Source organism: Channa argus, chromosome 6 (genome assembly GCF_033026475.1).
Source record: "Channa argus isolate prfri chromosome 6, Channa argus male v1.0, whole genome shotgun sequence".
Lineage (NCBI taxonomy): Eukaryota > Metazoa > Chordata > Actinopteri > Anabantiformes > Channidae > Channa > Channa argus.
Window position 1 is genome coordinate 9,237,276 of NC_090202.1, and position 20,040 is coordinate 9,257,315.

General features: G+C 40.9%; 1 protein-coding gene across 2 annotated transcripts in view; it reads left to right on the forward strand.

The window, feature by feature from the left end:
* Window positions 1-6,634: 6,634 nt before the first annotated feature.
* The window catches only part of LOC137129128 (protein jagged-1b), a 41,959-nt gene continuing 28,553 nt past the window's right edge, over window positions 6,635-20,040 (forward strand). Inside the window, exons 1-2 of one of the 2 annotated variants that reach the window (XM_067508014.1) lie at window positions 6,635-7,616; window positions 12,063-12,395. In XM_067508014.1, the coding sequence (XP_067364115.1) occupies window positions 7,458-7,616; window positions 12,063-12,395 (492 nt within the window). In that variant the 5' untranslated portion in view covers window positions 6,635-7,457. The remainder of the gene's footprint in view (window positions 7,617-12,062; window positions 12,396-20,040) is intronic. The other variant, XM_067508015.1, reaches the window with a different exon arrangement.

The window sequence follows — 20,040 nt, forward strand, 5'->3', positions numbered from 1 at the left end:
CTCTGCCTCACTTCTTCATTTTTATGTCATAGAGTTCTTTTTACTCTAGACGACGGTCTAAATCTGCTGTCTTCTACTCTTGAACTTGAGATGTCATTTATAGAAATGGGTAAAGGGACTGGTGAAAGGGGAACCGTCAAGAAGTAAATCAATTTTTAAGCAATATGGTAGAGGGTGTAGAACTGACACTTGGGACTTTAAATGTTATGACTATGACAGGGAAGGATAGAGAGTTGGTTGACATGATGCAGAGAAGGAAGATGGCTATACTGTGTGTCCAGGTGGAAAGGTAGCAATACTAGAAGCTTAGCAGCAGGGTTCAAGTTTTTTTACCAGCTAGGAAAAGAAATGGAGTAGGAGTAATCCTGAAAGAGGAGATTGTGAGGAATGTTCTAGTGAAAAGAGCATCAGACAGGTTGATGAATCTGAAGCTGGAAATTAAAGGCGTAATGTTCAATGTGTTTGTGATTATGCCCCACAGGTAGGATGTGAGTTAGAAGAGAAAGAGAAATTCTGGAGTGAGTTAGATGAAGTAATGCAGAGCATCCCCAGAGGTGAGAGAGTGGTGATTGGTGCAGATTTCAATGGACATGTAGGTGAAGGGAACAGAGGTGACGAGAATGTGATAGGTAGGTTTAGTCTTCAGGACAGCAACACAGAAGGAAAGATGGTTGTAGACTTTGCAAAGAGGATGGAAATGGCTGTAGCGAACACTTCCTCCAAAAGAGGCAGGAAAATAGGGTGACATATAAGAGCGGAGGTAGAAGCACTCAGGTGGACTACATCTTGTGTAGATATAATCTGAAAGAGATCAGTGACTGTAAAGTATTGGTAGGGGAAAGTTTAGCCAGACAACACAGGATAGTCGTGTTTAAAATGACTCTGATGGCGAGGAAGGTGAGAGCAGAGGACAAAGCGGTGGAAGTTGCAAAAGGAAAAATGTTGTGTAGTTTTCAGGGAGGAGCTGAGACAGAGACTCTGGGTGGTCAGGATTTTCTTCCAGATGACAGGTATGAGGGTCCTCGATGTGTCATTGGGAAAGTTGACAAGGAGAATTGGTGGTGGAACGCAAAGTTCGGGAGTGTATGCAGAGAACGAGGTTGGTTAAGAAGAAGTGGGACACTTAGAGGATTGAAGAGAGTAGACAGGAGTACAGGGAGATGCAGCGTAAGGTGAAAATAGAAGGAGGAAGAGGTGGATTTGTACAGGTTGGGGAGTCAGAGAGATGGGAAGGATGCAGCAGGTTAGGGTGATTAAAGATAAGTATACAAATGTATTGACAGGTGGCATGAGTGTGATGGGAAGATGGAAGGAGCACTTTGAAGATTTGATGAATGAGGAAAATGAAAGGGAACGAAGAGTAGAAGAGGTGACTGGTTTGGAGCAGCAATATGGTTTCATGCCTAGAAAGTATACCACAGATGCAGTATAGTAGATTTAGAGAAAGCGTATGACAGGGTGCAGAGAGAGGAACTGTGGTATTGTATGTGGACGTCTTGAGTGGCTGAGAAGTATGTCAGAGTGGTGGAGGACATGTATGAGAGCTGTAAGACCGTGGTGAGGTGTGCTGTAGGTTGACAGAGGAGTTCAAGGTGGAGGTGGGTCTGCATCAAGGATCAGCTCTGAGCCCCTTCTTGTTTCCTCTGGTGATGGACAGGCTGATAGATGAGGTTAGACAGGAATCTCTGTGGACTATGATGTTTGCAGATGTCATTGTGATTTATAGTGAGGGCAGGGAGCAGGTGGAGGAAAATCTAGAGCGGTGGAGGTCTGCTCACAAAACAGATGAATGAAGCTTAGCTGCATTAAGACAGAATACATGTGTGTGAACGAGAGGAACCCGGGTGGAACGGTGAGGTTACAGGGAGCAGAGGTGAAGAGCAACGGTGAGTGTGGAAAAGAGGTGAAGACGCGAGTGCAAGCAGGTTGGAACGGATGGAGAAAAGTGTCAGGTGTGTTGTGTGATAAAAGAGTATCAGCGAGAATGAAAGGAAAGGTGTTCAAGACGGTGGTGAGACCAGAGATGTTGTTCAGCTTAGAGTCAATGGCACTGAAGAAAAGACAGAAGGCAGAGCTGGAGGTAGCAGAGCTTAAGATGTTGAGGTTCTCTTTGGGAGTGACGAGGATGGACAGGATCAAGAATGAGGACATCAGAGCGACAGCTCATGTTAGATGTTTTGGAGATAAAGTCAGAGAGGCCAGATTGAGGTGCTTTGGAAATGTTCAGAGGAGAAACTGTGAATATATCAGTAGAAGGATGCTGAGGTCTAGAGGAAGAACAAAGAGGAGATTTCTGGATGTAGTGAGAGAGGACATGAAGTTAGTTGGTGTGAGTGCAGAGGATGCAGAGGACAGGGTTAGATGGAGGCACATGATTCAATGTAGCGACCTCTGAAAGGGAACAGCCGAAAGGAAAAGCAGAAGAAGATAGTATGGAGGGTGAGTTTTTACTGAGGATTTTTATTTGTGCACACTTATTCTGACTGCTTAATTTTGTGGTAATCACTTACTGCAGGGCTGTGTCCCTTTTTAACACTCACATTCTTCACAAAATTAATACCTTTCCACTGGAAAATAAAACCCCTGGTAGTCTTGCGTTTATTACATCATTTATTAATAAACCAATTGGGTTCTGTTGAGTTGATTTTGAACCATCACACTGTCATATGGTTATAGTGTTACCTACATCACTGTTGTTTTTTTAGGTTCCTTGGCTTTTTACTAATTCAGAGATCCGAATTAATCCAACTTTTCTTATCTAAATACTGGAGCACCTTTACTTACACTGTGTTTGTGTGTCAGATGATGAAAATGCATTTGGAAATATTTAATTATGGGAATACAACCTTCATCTTTCCTTCTGATTTCAGTAGAAATATAAATTCTACTGAACAAAATTATTTGCTCTGTCCTTTCTATCTTTGCCACTTTATGAAACCCCCGTTTATTTGGTGATGCAGGCCATAGCTTAGAATAATCTTTTAAAGCACATCCTTGTGTTTTAAAGTGCTAATACAAAAAATATGAAAATATTCCCAAGTGAAAGTAATATATATTTTAAGTGGGATTAGCTACATTTACTTAAGGAATGACCCACATCAGGAAGGATATTTACTGAAGCATTAACATTAAAGTTGTATATGTCAATTCTCATTTCAGATAAGCTCATACAGGTTGCTTCTTCGGTTTGAGGGTAGTTAGTTGAAAATCCTCTAAACTTAAGCTCCAGGCTGGTTTTATTTGGAGGACAGTAGGGGTTTTGGGATTAAGGGGGAAGGTTGCTAGGATGTAATAATAGATTTGGGAGAGGAATGAAGGAAATCATCTTTGTTTAAGTGGAAGTTGTTGTCTTTTTTACATAGTCTTTCTTCAGCATTTCAACCTGTTCTTTCATCCATCTAACACCACATACTCACCAGGTAGACCACACCTACTGACTCCCACCCTACTCTATTGTCCACCCAACAAGCCCAGTCAGGTCTGGTCAGAGATGAAACAACACTGGAGGATAGATTTGGGGAATGTTCGACTTTCCTCATCAAAGTATATCAGCCACAACTATAAAGGGGGTTGTAATGCTGTGGTGGGAAACTGTAATGCTGGCCATCTTCAACAGGTGTCAGAACAACACAGCACATCACATGTCCTGGTTGACTCCTGTCCACAGCAACAAGGACAACCTGATAGTTGTAATCATGTAAAATGTGTTTAGGTAAACTGTTGCCATATAGTGTATATTAGTAATCACTTAAACATCCTAACCTATATGATTTCATTAATGCACCTGGGTGCAACCCCCTGCTGAGAAGTCTCCAATCAAAAATCACCACATATCCATCTATAAATGATGCTCCTCTGTGTGCTGTTTGCACACATGGAAAACATTCAGTGTGATGTCCATGAGAACTTGTGGCCTAATGAGGAAAGGACTAAAAATAAGTATCTCCGATCTTCCTTTTTTTCCTCTTTTTGGATAGGTTTTTGGTTTCTTTTAAGTCTATTTTCAATGTTATCTTTAAAAAGTATTCAGCTTTGGTAAATTTGAAGGATATAGGAAAAAAGGAATACAGTTAAATTGTGTTTCTCACTTTGGATGAAATTTGTTATGTTTGCGCTGAAGAAAGAAAACCTTCATCATCATAGAGCCAAATTGATTCTCTAAATGAGTCTAGTCTAAATGTTTACTTGCATGTCAACAACAGTTCATAGGCACAAAAAGAGCTGCACACAAGAATAAAAATCTTAAAGTCTTTTTGACCACACTTTGTGTTGTTTGAGGGAAAAAAATGTCCCCCTAATTGCACGTTTTTAAAGTTTTGTTAGAGTAAAAGCATTTTTCAAACAAAATGTGTTATTTTGTTCAATGATCTTGTGTTTCAGCCTGTGTTTTAACTGTTTTAAAAAAGTCACGTCAGAGTGGTTAGAAGTGTCTAAGCGAACGAAAAAAAATTAAATCTGCAATCTGATTTAAGTGTCTCAAATTAATGATGCTCTAGGCTGCTTTTTATGATGACTACATGTGAGTAATTGGTATTTAAACAAATCTTAATGCCAGTCATGGGTACAACATCCCATTTGTTAGCAGCTGTTAAAAATGACTAAACGCCTTCAGTATGTTTTGCAGCACAGCCTCAAAGGCTCCTGTCAGCCTTTAGATCGTGGACATTTGCAATAATTTGCAGTAATTATGTGCCAATAAGGACCACCTCGTCCCATCGACGGCTGGATTTATGAGCACAGGGCAGAGTCATGTGTGAATTACGTCTGAAAAGCTTAATTTAGACTCTCACTATCAACTGTGCCCAGCGTACACAGGGGCTCCCTGTTGTGGACTTAAATATGCCCTGAGCAATTGTCTTCAGGTCAGCTCAGCAGTGTACACAGAAATGCACATTCCTCTGCACTTTCCCAAGCCTTTCCACACTCCCTTATTTTGCCTTGAGAAAGCACTGACCTTAGCCACCAGGGCACCATGTGTGAGTTAGTGAGTGTGTGAGTGTGTGTGTATGTGTGTGAGTGCCGCATGCTCTTGGCAACTTGCCTGGTACCTTCACATTCACCAACACAGTGATCTTTCAGTTGCAGGGACTGAAAGGCAACAAATCCGATGGATTATGTGTGGGAGCCGAGTCTGTCAATGTTGCCTCAGCGTGAGATCCTCATTAAAAATAACATCCCAACCGCAGTATCATCAATATCTGAATGTTTTTAGTGTCTCTGATACAAAAAAAAAAGCATCGGCATGTATCTTTAAATGTAAAGTCATGCCTCATGGTGTGTGGTGCTCATAGTTGACCGACTGGAGCCAGAGTTGTGCAAGAGGGAAACTCTGGGTCATCAAAGAGCAACCTGCTGTATGTGACACTGCAGACTGGGGATGTGTGTATGCACACAATAACTAAATATTTCCGTCTGATAGAACAGTGCAGCCATGAAAATATTAAGTCATCCTTGTATTTCTCTAGGTTTAAATCATCTTCAGTTGTGGGTCAACAAGCTGGTAGCAAAGACGCTGCCATAATGAAGTAAACTCTTTAAAAATCTAGACTAAAAGGCAACTACACCACACTGTCCGGATGAAGCGGATTAATTTACTTTGAGTGTTCGGTGCTTAATATTATATCTACAGATGATTATCATGAATATATCATAGGCAAATACTTAAAACTTTTGAAGACATAAGGGTGATCTTCAAATTATTTCCCAAAGGACTAATTTGTCCGTTAGATGGCGCTGATCACACAATGCACAAGCCTTCTATTGAGGTCACACGACCAAAGGGGTCTGCACGTTTTTTTGGTAACACCTCAGGTGACAGCTTTAAGCTGACCGACTGATGTCTCCGTGTTTCCGGATGCTTGGTTAGAATTCAGCTCATGTTTGGAGGTCACTGCCCTTCTATGCAAATCAAGCCTCTGCTCCTCAAGAGCCCTCTGTTCTGGTTTGAGGTCACTGCCGAGCGCCTGGACACGGAAACACCAGCGGTTGTCAGGGAAGCTCTTGAGCAACAAGCCCATGATAGACCTTAGGAGCGGGATGGAGGAGGAGGAGGAGGGAGGTCGAATGTCATTACATTTCCCCCGAAAAAGAAGGTACATTGTGTGGACGTTCTGGGGCCAACAAGAGGGGCACTGGAGGTCAGATGTGGAAAATATTCCATGTGACCGGTGCCAATATTCAAAAGATGCCTACAATTCCCTTTTATATTTATGCGCTCACCCGATTAGTATTTGCATCATTAAGCAGTGGCATGTGTGTAGAATAGACTGGACACATTTATTTATAAATGTATACATGATGATTGCATTTTGCAAGAAATTAGTCTGCAGGTTTGTTATGGCACCTGTGCCGCGTACGTCCTTGCGCGCAGGAGCCGATAGCACGCAATTATTTTTCCGCCTCTGAGATTTTATGTGAACAAGTTCCATATCAAAGGGGTTCTGTAATTGGGAGATCTTCGGCTTCAAATCCTATAGACGCTTTCTATTGAGAGGCCACTCGAGTTCGAGCGTAAAAACAATTAACAGCGGAGCTTTGAAGTGAGTAGGGAACCTGAAACTAGAGGATGGCAACCACGGAGGTGAAACAAAAAGGGAGAAGAGAAACAGAAAACCCACATAGGAGAAGTGAGATACGAAACCCATGAAGGATGACTAACAAAATGTGACAAATGTGACGTGTGATGAAAACAAAAGTTTGGGCTGGTTACTCCCAGTGTAGCTTTAGAGACAGGGAGAGAAGGGATGAGAGTATTGGTGCGCGCTGGGAACCATCCGGACAAGGGCTGAGAGACGGACATTCCCTGCCTCAGGACACACCCTCTCTGCTCTCTGCTCTCTCATTGTTTCCCACACTGACTCAGTCGCCGCCGGGCTTCGTATCGGGTTGACAAATGACTGACCAGCCGCCTGGATGAAAAGAGCGCAAAGTGAAATCATTCCGCCCGAGAGACACAACTTTGATCCGTTTCCTTCCGCTCATAGCAAAACACTGCATGTATATGTTGCTGGCGATTTTTAATTTGTTTGTGCGTCGATCCGACTCAAAGAAAAACGGGAGAAGAGAGAGTGCCAGCTAATTGGGATGAGAGTTCAAGTCAAGTTAGCCGGCAGATTGGACCTTTAAAGCCTCTTAACGCAAGTGGTGGGAGGACGAGAGCAGAAGGGGAGTGTGTTTCTGTGTGTTTGTGTCATTCCCAGTGGAAATCCACCCTGGACACAGTAGCGAGGGGGCGATCAGGTGGATGGGTGGGGGATAAATCCAAGAGAAGAAAGAGCTTGTTATAGTCTGTCTGAACTGGGCGCGATGAAGTGATTCGGCGGGAGTTTCAGGATTTAGGACCGGAGAGGAGCAGAGCTGGGCGGACGGACGGACTCGGAGAGGGAGGAGGAGGAGGAGGGGGGGGGACGACACCACCGCCAAAGCGCAGAACACGGATCCCAAGCCCCTGAGCAGGGATGGAGAACTCAAGAGCGCACTGGATAACTCGGCTTGATCCCAGAAACGGGAGGGGAAAGAACACCGGGAAGAGAGACATGGAGGCTTGGCGACGCTGGGGACACCCGCACCTGCAGCGGACTCTGCTCCTTCTGGTCGCGCTGTCGATGCAACCGCAGGTAAGCCACCGATTAAGTGCTATTTCGGGCAGCATGCTCTTAAACCCCTGAAGCTGACTTTTAACTGTGGTCGAGCTTGTATTTATCGAATAGAGTCCATACATGAAATCCTGTTTCCTTTTGTGCTGCCCTCATTCTGCTCCTATGGCGATGTACCCACCTGTTGTTTCAGCACGCTGCTGCCTATTATCCCACACAACAGAGAACTACTATAATCCTGGTACAGGGATGCAGGACTCGGAGCAGAATCTGTGTGAAAATAGGAACATAACAGCACACTCCTATTTGTTTTAGCATATGCGTCTATTAGTCTCTTGTGTTTGTCTGCAAAGAGTAAGGTGGGTCAGTGCCAAATGAAACCCTGATTCTTTTTGAGCTACTAAAAGCTCCTCAATAAATAAATAAATACATAAATAAAATCCCTATTATTCACCACATTTCCTTTATTCCACATCCAGTCTAATATAATATATTATATATATAATCTAATATATCTTTTAATAACCAGTGAATAAACGTTTATTGCCTCTACATGTCTTTGTATCTCCACCTTTATATGTTTATATATCATTTACAATGGTTTCACCATTTCTGATTTTTCCCCACATCCTTTATCTTTATATCTCATAGTTGGTTTGATATGGGATGTGTTTTTCTGGGTTAGTATTTTATAGAAAGCAGCATTGTTTGACTGGAATAAGTTGTATACATATTTGTGACAATTATTTTGGCAACAGAAAAAGCCTTTTAATGCCAACAAAATGGTGTGGGCATGAAGTGAAAAGCCACAGATGTTTTTATTTTTTGCTGCTTTCTGCTGACCTGATCAGGATGCCTGCAATTTGAGAATCATTGGTAGTGAGAACAGGCCCAAAGACTCTTCAAAGACACATGCACGTGAGCACATGTGTGATACAGTGTTTTTTTTCTAAACACGAACTCAGATCCAGCATCTGGGACTTGGGTGTGTGCTGAGCCCGGGGCCAAAGCAGACTAAGCCTTTAGGTGTGTGAATGTAGCTCTGCATGTTTCTCTGTGCACCTCTGCATCCTCTTCACAGCTGAGGAACAACACTCTCCACTCCCTCCATTCTCTGACTGCACTGCAGTGTAAAACATACTCTCAGAATCCTCCTCTGCTGATGCTGCTGGTGACTATTTATAATGCAAAAGGCAGGACACCGTCTTCATCAGAACCTGCTTACAAGAGAGCAATTCTAAAGCCTCTTTACAGCCCAGCGGTGACTACATGTTGTCCTTATTGTCCCAAAGCTCACACTGCAGTGCAGGATCACACAACAGTGTGAGTTCGCCAAATCGGCTAAATCTTCTCGGTGACATGACATTAGATGTGTGAGCCTTTAACATTTTACCTTTTTCTTGTTTTGAGCAACCACCAAATATGTTGTAGCTGATCAGTGGCTCTTTATAATGAATGATTCTCAGTTAGGAAGAACATGCAATTTCTGAAATTATTTTAAGTTTAGTTTGACTTCCTGTTGGTCCCAAAACACACTGAAAACCTGTTTTACATCTGCCAAGTTGTAACCACAGCTTAATAGCCACATCCATACCACGGTAGCCTACTGCAAAGCTCAGTGGTGTGACTCTCATATCATTATTAACTAATCTGTTTTTTAATCTATCGAGTCAATTCAAAATCACATTGATTTGGCAAGAGTTTTTTTTTTTATATGCCGGATGGCCTTCCTGCCACAACGCTCCCATTTTGCCCAGTCTCTGGATCGACACCAAGCTGCCCCTTGATGGGTGGGCGGGGCAGGATTCGATCCCGCTTCCTTCTGTGTCCCAGCCTGATGCTGTACCCATAGAGCCACTAGGCCACTAGCCAACAAGTTTTAGTTTTTAGAAAAAAAACATATAAATTAAATCACCTATCAGAACAGATTAACTTTCTTTTAATCAACCAAAATGAATCTTCTTAGCTTGGCCCTATTGATAGAACATAAATTCATTAGAGACGACCCTCAATGACATAGAATATTTATAAATTATTATGAATGAAAAGTCAGATCCATCTTTTCTAGAAGCTATTAGTTTTGGCTTATGACTCGTAAAGCATTAGTATATTGGGTATTAACGACTAGTAACTCTATTAATTAGGCTCATAAACCCTTTATAAATGCTGCCTGATCAGAAAGTGGTACCTCTGAGTTAACCAGTCTCACCTCTTTCACACAAATTACCAGGTGCTGACCCATGAATGTCAGTAGATGGGGATGATTTTTTTAGTGGGGCAGTCTGAGTTTTTGGCGTAGTGAGGCTTTAACTGGTAGAGCTCTCCTGCAGAGACAGTCTGATCCCTGGCTGGAATATGTCCCTGTCTTTTGTCTCTCTGTGTCTGTCCCTCTCTCTCTGTCTCTTTCTCTCTGGTTAGACTGAAGCGCTGAAATGCTGGTATGCAGGGAATGGCTCAAGCAGTGAAAGGAGGACAGGAAGAAAGAAGGATGCAGAGTGATGAGCGCCACTGTATTTCCACAACCCTTTTGATGTAGACAAGTTCACCCCCCCCCATTCACCCTCTTGCCCCCTCTCAGCTTAGGAACAGAGTGCAGGAGAGGGACACGCAACCACACACAAATTAAATGACTGAGATTCTGTTGAAGCATGAGATCTTGTTGGTTATTGGTGATTTCTCTTCATGATGGAGTGCACAAAACTGCAGGGGATACATGATTTTGATGCTTGGACTTAATGAGCATCATTAGTTTAGTGTTTGTGTGGGTGTGTCAAAAGGGCAGTGAATTATTCAGATTTATTCATCAACAGAGGTTTCATTGCAAAGGGTGATAACAGTGGCTTTATTGTTTTGTGGTTGCAGTTGTTGGTAAAAGCCAAAACCATAGTATTCTTTCAGCTACGGTGACATGCAGACACACACATGCACGCGGGGTCACACACTCGCCTGACCGTGGTTCTCCGAGACTCTCAGGGGGGCTTGTTAACTCTGAAGTGTGTATGGAAGTGATTGTGTGTGTGCTCTCCACCCATCTTTGAACGGGGAGGCACCACTGAAAAGACGGGGAGACAGATGAAAAGGAGAATGGCAACAATGCAGAAAAGAGCTGATGGCCACAGAAAGAGAAATGACGGGAGCGTTACGCCTCGTTATCAGACAGAGACAAGGCAGGGGGGAGGAGGAGGAGGAGGAGGGGAAAGAGTGTGAGTAGGTTCCCAGTGTCATTGTCCCTGGAGAGGAGAGGACTAAAAAGGGAGTGGTGGTAGGAAAGACAGAAATACAAGGGGAGACAGGGCAAAAAAGTGTTATCTGCAATGGTTGGGTTGTAATGATTTTTGAAGACAGTTGTCTTCTAGCTCACTGATAAATAGATGATACAGAAGAGACAAATTCCCAGAAAAGACCAGACAGTACATTACAAGAAACATGATAATTCACTCTCAAATTTTACTTTATGAACACAAACACGCTTGTGCCTATCATGACTTGGTCAGTCAACTTTCATCAGGAAGAATTCCTACCGGTTATCTGTCCCAACTATCGAAGGTCTGTAGACAGCGTTTCAATTGAGCATAAGTGAACCTGTCATTACGACCTTTGCTAAAATGTACATTCAAAAGTATAATATGTGGCAGTTTACATTGAAGAATTGAACTCAAAAATACCTTTGAAGATTTGAGCAGGGCCCTTAATCCCACCGGCTACTGTGTGTGCGAGAGGGGCCTCAGTGAAACTACCCAGAATAAATAATTTTAAAAGAGGCTCCCACCAGCTTTTCTAAACTAACTAATTAACAAATTAAGTCTGATTTGTTCAATCAAAAAGGAAAAAAAAGAAAAAAAGAAAAAGCAAACACAATCTGCGGTTTTACAGAGGAATATGTGCCAGACCGTTGGAAAGTATCACTGCCTTTGTAGAGTCTCTGCTGAAATTCCACAGGCCAGTCCCTTGTTTCTGTGTCTGCATGGGAGCAAGCGTCCTTGTGGGTTCCATGTTCAAGCAGACCCCTGTTCCAATGGCCATAAGACTGGGGGAAAGTCCCCACTACATGTGTTTACTTAAAAGAAGAACGCCAATGAGTGTTTATCTTCATGCGCGTGTCCCAGTGTCTCTTCAGCTTTGACTTGCTCTCATTCCTCAAAGCTAAAACTCACAAAGGGCTTCTTTGATGTTTTTTTTTTTTCTGCAAAGCATTTTTGTCTTCTTTTAAGTTAAATGGGTGGTAATTTAAACACTTCTTTTATTTTACAAAAATAAAAGCTAAAACCGACAAAACCTTTTAAAAAGTCATAGTCTCTGCTTCCTTCCCCAGTGAAGCATCTGTTTTTACTGGTCTGGTCACACCGACCTGATGTTGCAGTGCCCAGTGTGCAGAGTGTGGGCACTGATTTTTTTGTTTACTATAATTATTTTTCTGTGCTACAATAAACTAATGTAACTCCCACCTTCTTCTCATTCTGGACTCAGGCTGTGTGTGCAGCGGGCACGTTCGAACTTCAGATCCGTCACTTCCAGAACCCGCACGGACTCCTGCAGACCGGAGACTGCTGCGACCTCCATGCCAGTGGGGGGCAGCGCTGCTCTGCCAGGGACCAATGTGACACTTTCTTCCATGCCTGCCTCAAGGAGTACCAGGCTCGGGTCGTTCCCACTGGAACCTGCACCTTTGGGTCAGGCAGCACAGGGATCCTGGGTGGAAACACCCAGTCGTTTCATCACCGAGCACACGAGGGAGGAGGAGGAGCAGGAGAAGATGGGACTAATGGACACATTGTCATTCCCTTCAAGTACGCCTGGCCAGTAAGTACAGGGGTAGTGTTGGTAATCAGGATAGTTACCAAGGAAACGGCCTAAGCTTCAAGTACAATAACACACTTAAGCAGAGGCTAGAGTGGAATAGCAATGGCGCTCAGAGTGTCATTGTTCACATTAACATGCTTTTACATCTTTTCTTTCCTTCTCAGTGTGTGGGTGGGAGGAAACGATGACATGGGAAGTAATTACAACAAACAGAACCTGTTTTTTTCTATTGCTGGTGGCCAACATTACAATACCTGTTTAAGTATGGAAAACAGCCCCCTACTAATTTTACAAAGTTGAAAATGAAAATTTGGTTGTGTCCACAATCGCAAAAAGTTTGCATACTTTTATGAAATACAACAGTCTTCATGGGCAAAAGCACAGTTGCCAATTGACACATCAAACATTATCAAGTCAATAAATTTGAGGAGTCAATAAACTATCAGAGCTATAGAACACCACAATGCAAAATTATTTGTTTTTGTGACCTTTTAGCCATGTTAATATTTGCCCAGTGGTTAGTGTTAGTCCCCACTGGGGAGCTTTTGTGACATTTGGTGATTATTGATCTTTCACCTCATCTATTTCATCCACCAGTGCATCTAAATTTTTAATTTGTTAGTACTTTGGGTTCACATTAGTCTGTGTGTAGTGATCTAAAAGTCTATATAATAAACACAATATAGTACACTGATCAATAACGAAACTTAATGGTTTTATTATGTTGTTGGAGACAGGAGTGAGCATCACAAAAATGTGATGCCGGCCATGATCAGCAGCTGTCAGAACACAAAGAGCATCACAGCTTTTTGCGTATGGCGCTGTGTAGCCACAGACCAGCTAGAGTGCCCATGCTGACCCTGTGCATCACAATATGAATATCGGCTAGTCAGTGTAAAATGTGAAAAAGGTAAATATTTTATTTACATAAGGCACCGTTTATAAAGAATTTATAAGCTGAGATTGTTAACTATTTATTACTGGTCACTGCCTTGTAAAATCAGTTATAAGCTATTAACGAGAACAATGTTTCTCCTCCATAATGAAACATTTTTTTGGAAACTCTGTAATTAATCAGACACACCCCTCTAATAGATTAATTGACAGATTCTGGGAAAACAAAACTGCAGGTCATCCATTTCTAAACTGCTTGTTCTATTCTTCACAAGCTGGCAACTCAAATGTGGTTGTCATTAGTAGCTCAAAACTGATTTGTAAAGCATCAGTAAACAATTTATTAACTATTTACAAATCCAATAATTCCCATTTATAAAGCTTTGACAAATGGCCTCTAATCAGTGACCCTAACCTTTCCACTCTGACTGAACGCCCCCCAGAATTACCAATTTTAAAAATAACACCATATGACCATAATACCAAATAACAATTACCCCACACATTATCTATTGCTCCTGAATCTTTTTTCTTCTAAACTTTCTTTTCTTAGGTATAAGAAACTTTATCATTGCTTTCTTCTGTGTGTATTGAACAGTCTGTGCCTCGGCGCTGGCTGCTTTCTCTTGTGTCCTCATTAAAGATGAGACCAATTAATTTTCCATTAGCACAACAGTAAGAAAGTGTGTAAAAGGAACACACATTGATTTTTTTTCCCTCCTCCTGCTCTCTCCTTTCCTTGGGTCACCCCCCCTTCCCAAATGGCTCCCTGTTAGAGTCCTTTTTTTGTAAAAGTGTCTTTACCAAACAAAAGAACATTTGTTGGCCTGTAATGGATTCCTTTCATTTTCGCATGTTTAATCCCATCATTACTGATTAGTAGGTCAATAACTATTCCATCAACTAAAAAAAATGTTTGACAACTATGTTGACCATTGATTAAATGTTTAGGCCTCAGTCAAATTTTATAGTAAAAAGCATCAATGAATTTGCTAGTTTTGTCACTCTAATGTAAAATGTTTCAGAGTTGCTTAGTCTTGTTTAATACTAAACAGAGCCTCTGAGGTTTCTACAAGTTTTCATTGGATAAAACAAGTCATATGAAGACATCAATGTAGGGTCTAGAAATTTAATACAATATTTTTTATTTTATACCATTTTATAGACTTAATAAAAATTACTAAGGAGATTCATTCCTAATAAAAAATACGTTTCAGACGTGTAACACTAACAAGAACAGGAAAGTAAGATGCTTTATAATAATGAATGACACACAAACTCCCATTTGACAGGGCTCTAATCTCTTCCATTCACCACACCACATCAGTCTGTATCTCCACCCTTTAGTCACGTCTTTCCTTGACATCATATCTTTTATTAATGCTTGTTTATCAGGCAAACTGGAGCTAGACAGAATCCTTTCAAAATGACTTGGCATGGACTTGAAGGAGTGAGCCACAATTTTTCTAGGGATCTAAGAGGTTTTATTTGTTTTGTACTTATTCTGTCTTTTTTTTTTACTTCTTTTCATTGTTTATCTTTTCTGCCTGTGATTGCTCCCAGCATGGTTAAATTGTTCCTCATAAGGAAAGTATTAGATAAATGGCAACAGAAGGCCTTGTGGTTCCAATTCATAATGATATTGTGTTGTAATAATGTTGGTATGTTTGGTTGCCCAAATCCTAGGTAAAAATTGCAGAAAAACACTGGGCGTGACACAAACACAAGACTCCTAATATGTACAGATCGAAAGACAATGGGCCCCTGGGTACAGACATGTAGAAGACCCCTCCCCACACAGACCTACAGATTGAAAGAGAATTTTTTAACAGAGACTTTTTTTTGCATCCCTCTTAAAGGCTCATTTTAGTGTTTTTGCATCTCTTCATAGTTGTTTGTGTCTCTTTTTAGAGGTTTTGCGTGTCTCTGTGATCATTTTGCATGTCTTTTTAGAGGTTTTGGGCCTCTTTGTTGTTGTTTTGCATATCTTTGTAGTCGTTTTGCATGTAGTCATACTCTAATCGGGTTTTGTGTCTCTTTGCTATTTGATTGACTTTTCAACAGTCACTTCATGGAGGGGCTTTGTTTCAGGAGCCTAAGGGGGCCCATTTTCTAATCCATTCATGACTCTCAATGTATCCACACTGTCCTGAACAAACACACAGCATCCACAAGAATGTTAGCTGCCTGAGCTTTCTCTACTTGATTAGTATCAGCCCATTTACCTGTGAGACTCTGTGTCCCAGAGCCAATTATCTTCTCTTATCTGTGTACAGTTTGCCTTTGCGTGTGTCTCTGTGCGTGCTTTATGAATACTGTGTGGGTGTCACACTTTCCTTGTGTTTCTTCTTCCTCTTTGATTGTGGAGGTGTGTGACTGGCAGATGCAAGTGTGAGAAAGTACTTGACTCACTTTCAGGGACGGGCCCCTGGGTGGGCTATGGCTGCAGGGGAGAGAGAGTTCGGACACACAGTGTCTAAAAGTCTCACTTTATCTGGCCATTTCTGGGAGGTGGAGGGTGGTGGGGTGGGGAAGGAGGGAGACTGATCCCCCTGCCTGAGGTGAGGGGATGAACAGGTGAGCAGAGTCATTATGAGGAAAGGTGAGCTCCTTCTGTCCTCTACCCTCCCTCACCAACTCATTCTTTCTTCCACTAATGTCCTCAGGGAACTGTGTGTGAGCAGTGTGCGTTTCTGTATTTGCTTATAAATGTGGGCAGAGTTGTAATTTGTTGTTGAGGTTATGAGGGACAGAATGGAGGATGGTCTGGTAAAGCTTTAAACATTAATTGCCAGTTGTTGCCACGATGTGCAGCCTGTGTAAAGCTCCGTCTGTTATGTTCCTAAAACTGTGATTGTAAAGAAAAAAGGCAAATATGTCCATAATCTGTTCAGATCATTGAAACATGTCTCAGTCTCCTTTTGTTTATGAAATGTCAAAAAATAATCATATTTTCTAATAGATTATAATGCTCTACAGCCCAGGGTGTCTTCTTTAATTGTCTTTTTCTTATTTGTGCAAAACCAAAAAGAAAATATTTAGTTTACTCTCACAGGCCAAAGAAATAAACAAGTTAATTTAGCTAAAAAATTAAGAAGTCACTGTAAAATTATTTCACTCAAATCAAATTTTTAACTTTTTTTCTTTAACAGTTTTAACAAGATCTTGAGTTTTCATGTGCTGGACAAAAGTCAAGCAACACAACTTGCTGTGTTGTCCCATTATAAAAAAAAATACAGGCAAATCATCCTGTTTATTAAGTAAATTATTCTGTCTTGTCCATTGTGTAATATGAAAACTACAATGACACGATATGTAACAGGTTTTTTGCTGTTTTCCCTGTGTGATTTCGATGTTTAAAGCAGATTTTAGCTTTGCTTCTTGCTCATCATTAATCTTGCAAATAATCTGAGGGACGTGGCTTCATTTTGACCCTAGCATTACAATCACAGACACACAGAAGACTGGTGTGTTTTAGCTGCTGCATCTCCAACAGAACAAACACTTCATAGCTGTGATGTCATGTTTCCAAAGACCTCTCTCACTGTTGTGTGTTTCATGGTTGAGTCTGTGGGAGAAATTTTTTTTTTGTGACGCTGTAAAGATCAAGTCATTGAATGAATCAGGAGGCTGAATATGTAACATTTACATGATGATAGTGACAGGATGTGTTTTGTGTTTATTCCTCACTGAACAATATAAGCATTGATTTGGCCTAAGCCCCCCACTTACCAAAAACTGTGGGAACTGAATCTGATATTTTCTAAGCTTTTATCACTCAGAACTAGTTCATCAAGGTCTGGTTAAGGCATGTTCTTTTGTTAAAATCAACTGGGACAAATGACACTGTAACAAGAGCCAAATAATACTGTTAACATGGCGTGAATGAAGTCCCCTTCGTTTATAACCCTCATGTCAAGTGTTAAAACCCATTCATGTTCAGGTTCACTGCCAGAGGCCATGCACTAGCTACATCAGGGAATGATGCTTATCCTACTGCATGTGAAAAAAAGATGTGTGTGCGTTTGTTGAGTTTTCAGTGCACACCAGCTTTGCTTCTCATGTCATGTCTCATGTGTTTGCATATAGATATGAACCTTATATATTTGCAAATTTATGCAGCATATTGAGAGCATAATGAGTAGATAGCTCAGGTTTAACACGAGCAAGCAGAAAAGAATTTGAGCCAAAATATTTGTATTATTTCTTCCTACATGTTCATGTTTGTACAACACATTTTTATGTAATCTGGCTGCGGTATTTATTACTTTACAAATCATATACAGTACAGTTTGACTTAAACTCCATACAGAGGTAACAGACATTCCTATGGTACAATTAATCTAATACAGGGCAAAGAATAAAAATTAAAGACATAATCAGAAACAAACTGTGTATTATATGATGTACATAGAAAACATGCAGCAATACCATTATATTTTAGTTAAATTTAACAAATGCGTTAACAACTTTAATATCGCGAATAGACCTTGTTGCATGATATTTTACTAAATGATCGTATGATCTGTGTGTAAAATCTTAATTTACAAACTATATATTGGATTCTAAAAGTATAGCAGAAATAGCCCATAATGTAACGGGTAGTAGAGATAAACAAGTACAATGTAGGAGTAACTCCACATTACTAAGTACATATAAATTGATCAGCCAAAACAATAACACCACTGGATGGTTTCAGTGTTGTGGTGGACAGGGGTAACCATGGGAAAATGGCAATGTTAGCCATGATCCACAGGTATTAGAACACAGTGCATGTCAGCGTGCTTTGTTTGTGGGCTGTGTATCCACAGACCGGTCAGAGCCGTCCATGATTTCAAGCAGTTTTGTGTTGCAGACAACATGGAGTTAAACATGCAAAGTGTGGCTGTAATGCAAATACCTTCAGGTACAGGTGCTGTGGACTCATTTTTCCCATCAGCCTCTGTCTGTTCTGTTCTGTTCTACTGTTATTTTGCAGTGGCCAAAAGAAACGTTTAATTGATCAGTAGTGCTCTGTATTTAAGCAGCAATAAAATAATGCAAAAATTCTTTATTACAGTTCCTTTAAAATCTAAACCTTATAAATACTATCAGCAAAATGTCCTTAATAATAAAATGTGTAGTATTATTATGAATATGTTGGCATATGTCATTTAATATCACATGATAAATCTGCTTAGAGATAGGAAATACTCCAGCATTTACAATTGTTTCATTAGTTTTTGTTTTGTAAACTTTATTGCCCACTCATAAAAAACTTCAGTAACGAGTGACTTTTAGGGTAACCTTTGCTACCTTTGGACAGAGCCAGGCTAATTGTTTCCCCTGTTTCCAGTCTTTATGCTGAGCTAAGCTAACCCCCTGTCAGCCAGCTTCACATTCTCTGCAAAACAAATGCTGTAAGTGTATTTTACAGACGTGAATGTAAATTCTTATCCCCGAAAGTAGCTAACTGTGTAGTTTTGTATAGCTCAAATATATGTAGTGGAGCAATACAATATGTCCCTCTGAAATGAGGCAAAGCAGAGGTTAAAAAGGTAGAAGTGCCTCAGAATTGCACTTAAGTACAGTTCTTGAATAAATCTTTGTAGTTACTTATACTGCTGAAATAGGAGAATGTCTTCATATCATCATATCAGACACATACAAACTTTCACTCACTCGCACACACTTTCTTTTGACCTTTGCATTCCTGTTATGTGGGAGCCGAGCTGAGAGAAGCCACTGGAGGGAAACGAAAGGAGAGAAGCATAGTTGGAGCTTTCTTTCTTTCCTGAGTCTCTCTTTCACTCTTTCTTTCCTGTCATTTGTGGTCTCCACTCTTTTGTCCCCTAATTGACTCTCCTATGCAGCCTTGTGTGTATGCTGATACCGTTGTGCACACATGGTTTGTACATACACACCTGCAAGCATCTGCCTAGACCTGAACACACACACATTTCTCTTTATAACCTTTTCAGTTTTTTCACTATGGATACACCCAGGCACATAGGACACGAATTCATCAGCGAACACACAAAAAACACAAAGAGGGTTAATCCCATTAGGATTTGGAGCTTGTGTTTTTTAGAGATAAGTTAATAACTCGGGGGTAAATGTCTCAAGGGAAGAATGTTTTAATGATTTCATTTGTGTGCAAATTGGATTGAGAGTAGGAGTCTCTTTATTAGAAATAGAAAGACGCAAAGGAACCTTGATTTACATGATCACTGCAAAATTACAGTGTATCTCTGCCTCTGGATGTGTCATTGTGTGTCATTGAATGGAGATCACAGGTATACGATCTTTTAAAAGGACACACATGCACACAGAGATGTAGGTACAGCTAAATAGCTTCCTTTCAGTGCCATCGATCCCCTTCTTTCCTCCATCCTTAACGTCCAACATCTCACCCTCTTTTTCCCGAACACAACCTCAGCCCCGTTACTATCCCTCATTACAAAGCTTTTATTCACTTGTGTCCCTGCTCTCCAGTAATGTTCACTTTTCTCACCACTGTCATTTCATGTCACGTGCACTGACAGTAAAATTATATTTAAGTGCTTCAGAAAGAGAAAAATGTACGTAAATGTCACAAAAAGTCTACTGAATCGTCCTCCACCACCATTTCACAGTGGGGCATCCCTAAACAATTGGCAATCAAAGTCTGTGACATTGAAACTGGCCGTTTTTCCTTATAAAAGACAAAGAGTTTCAGCATACACACGCCTGTTAATGTATAGAAATATTAAAGGTGTCCTGAGGAGTTTTC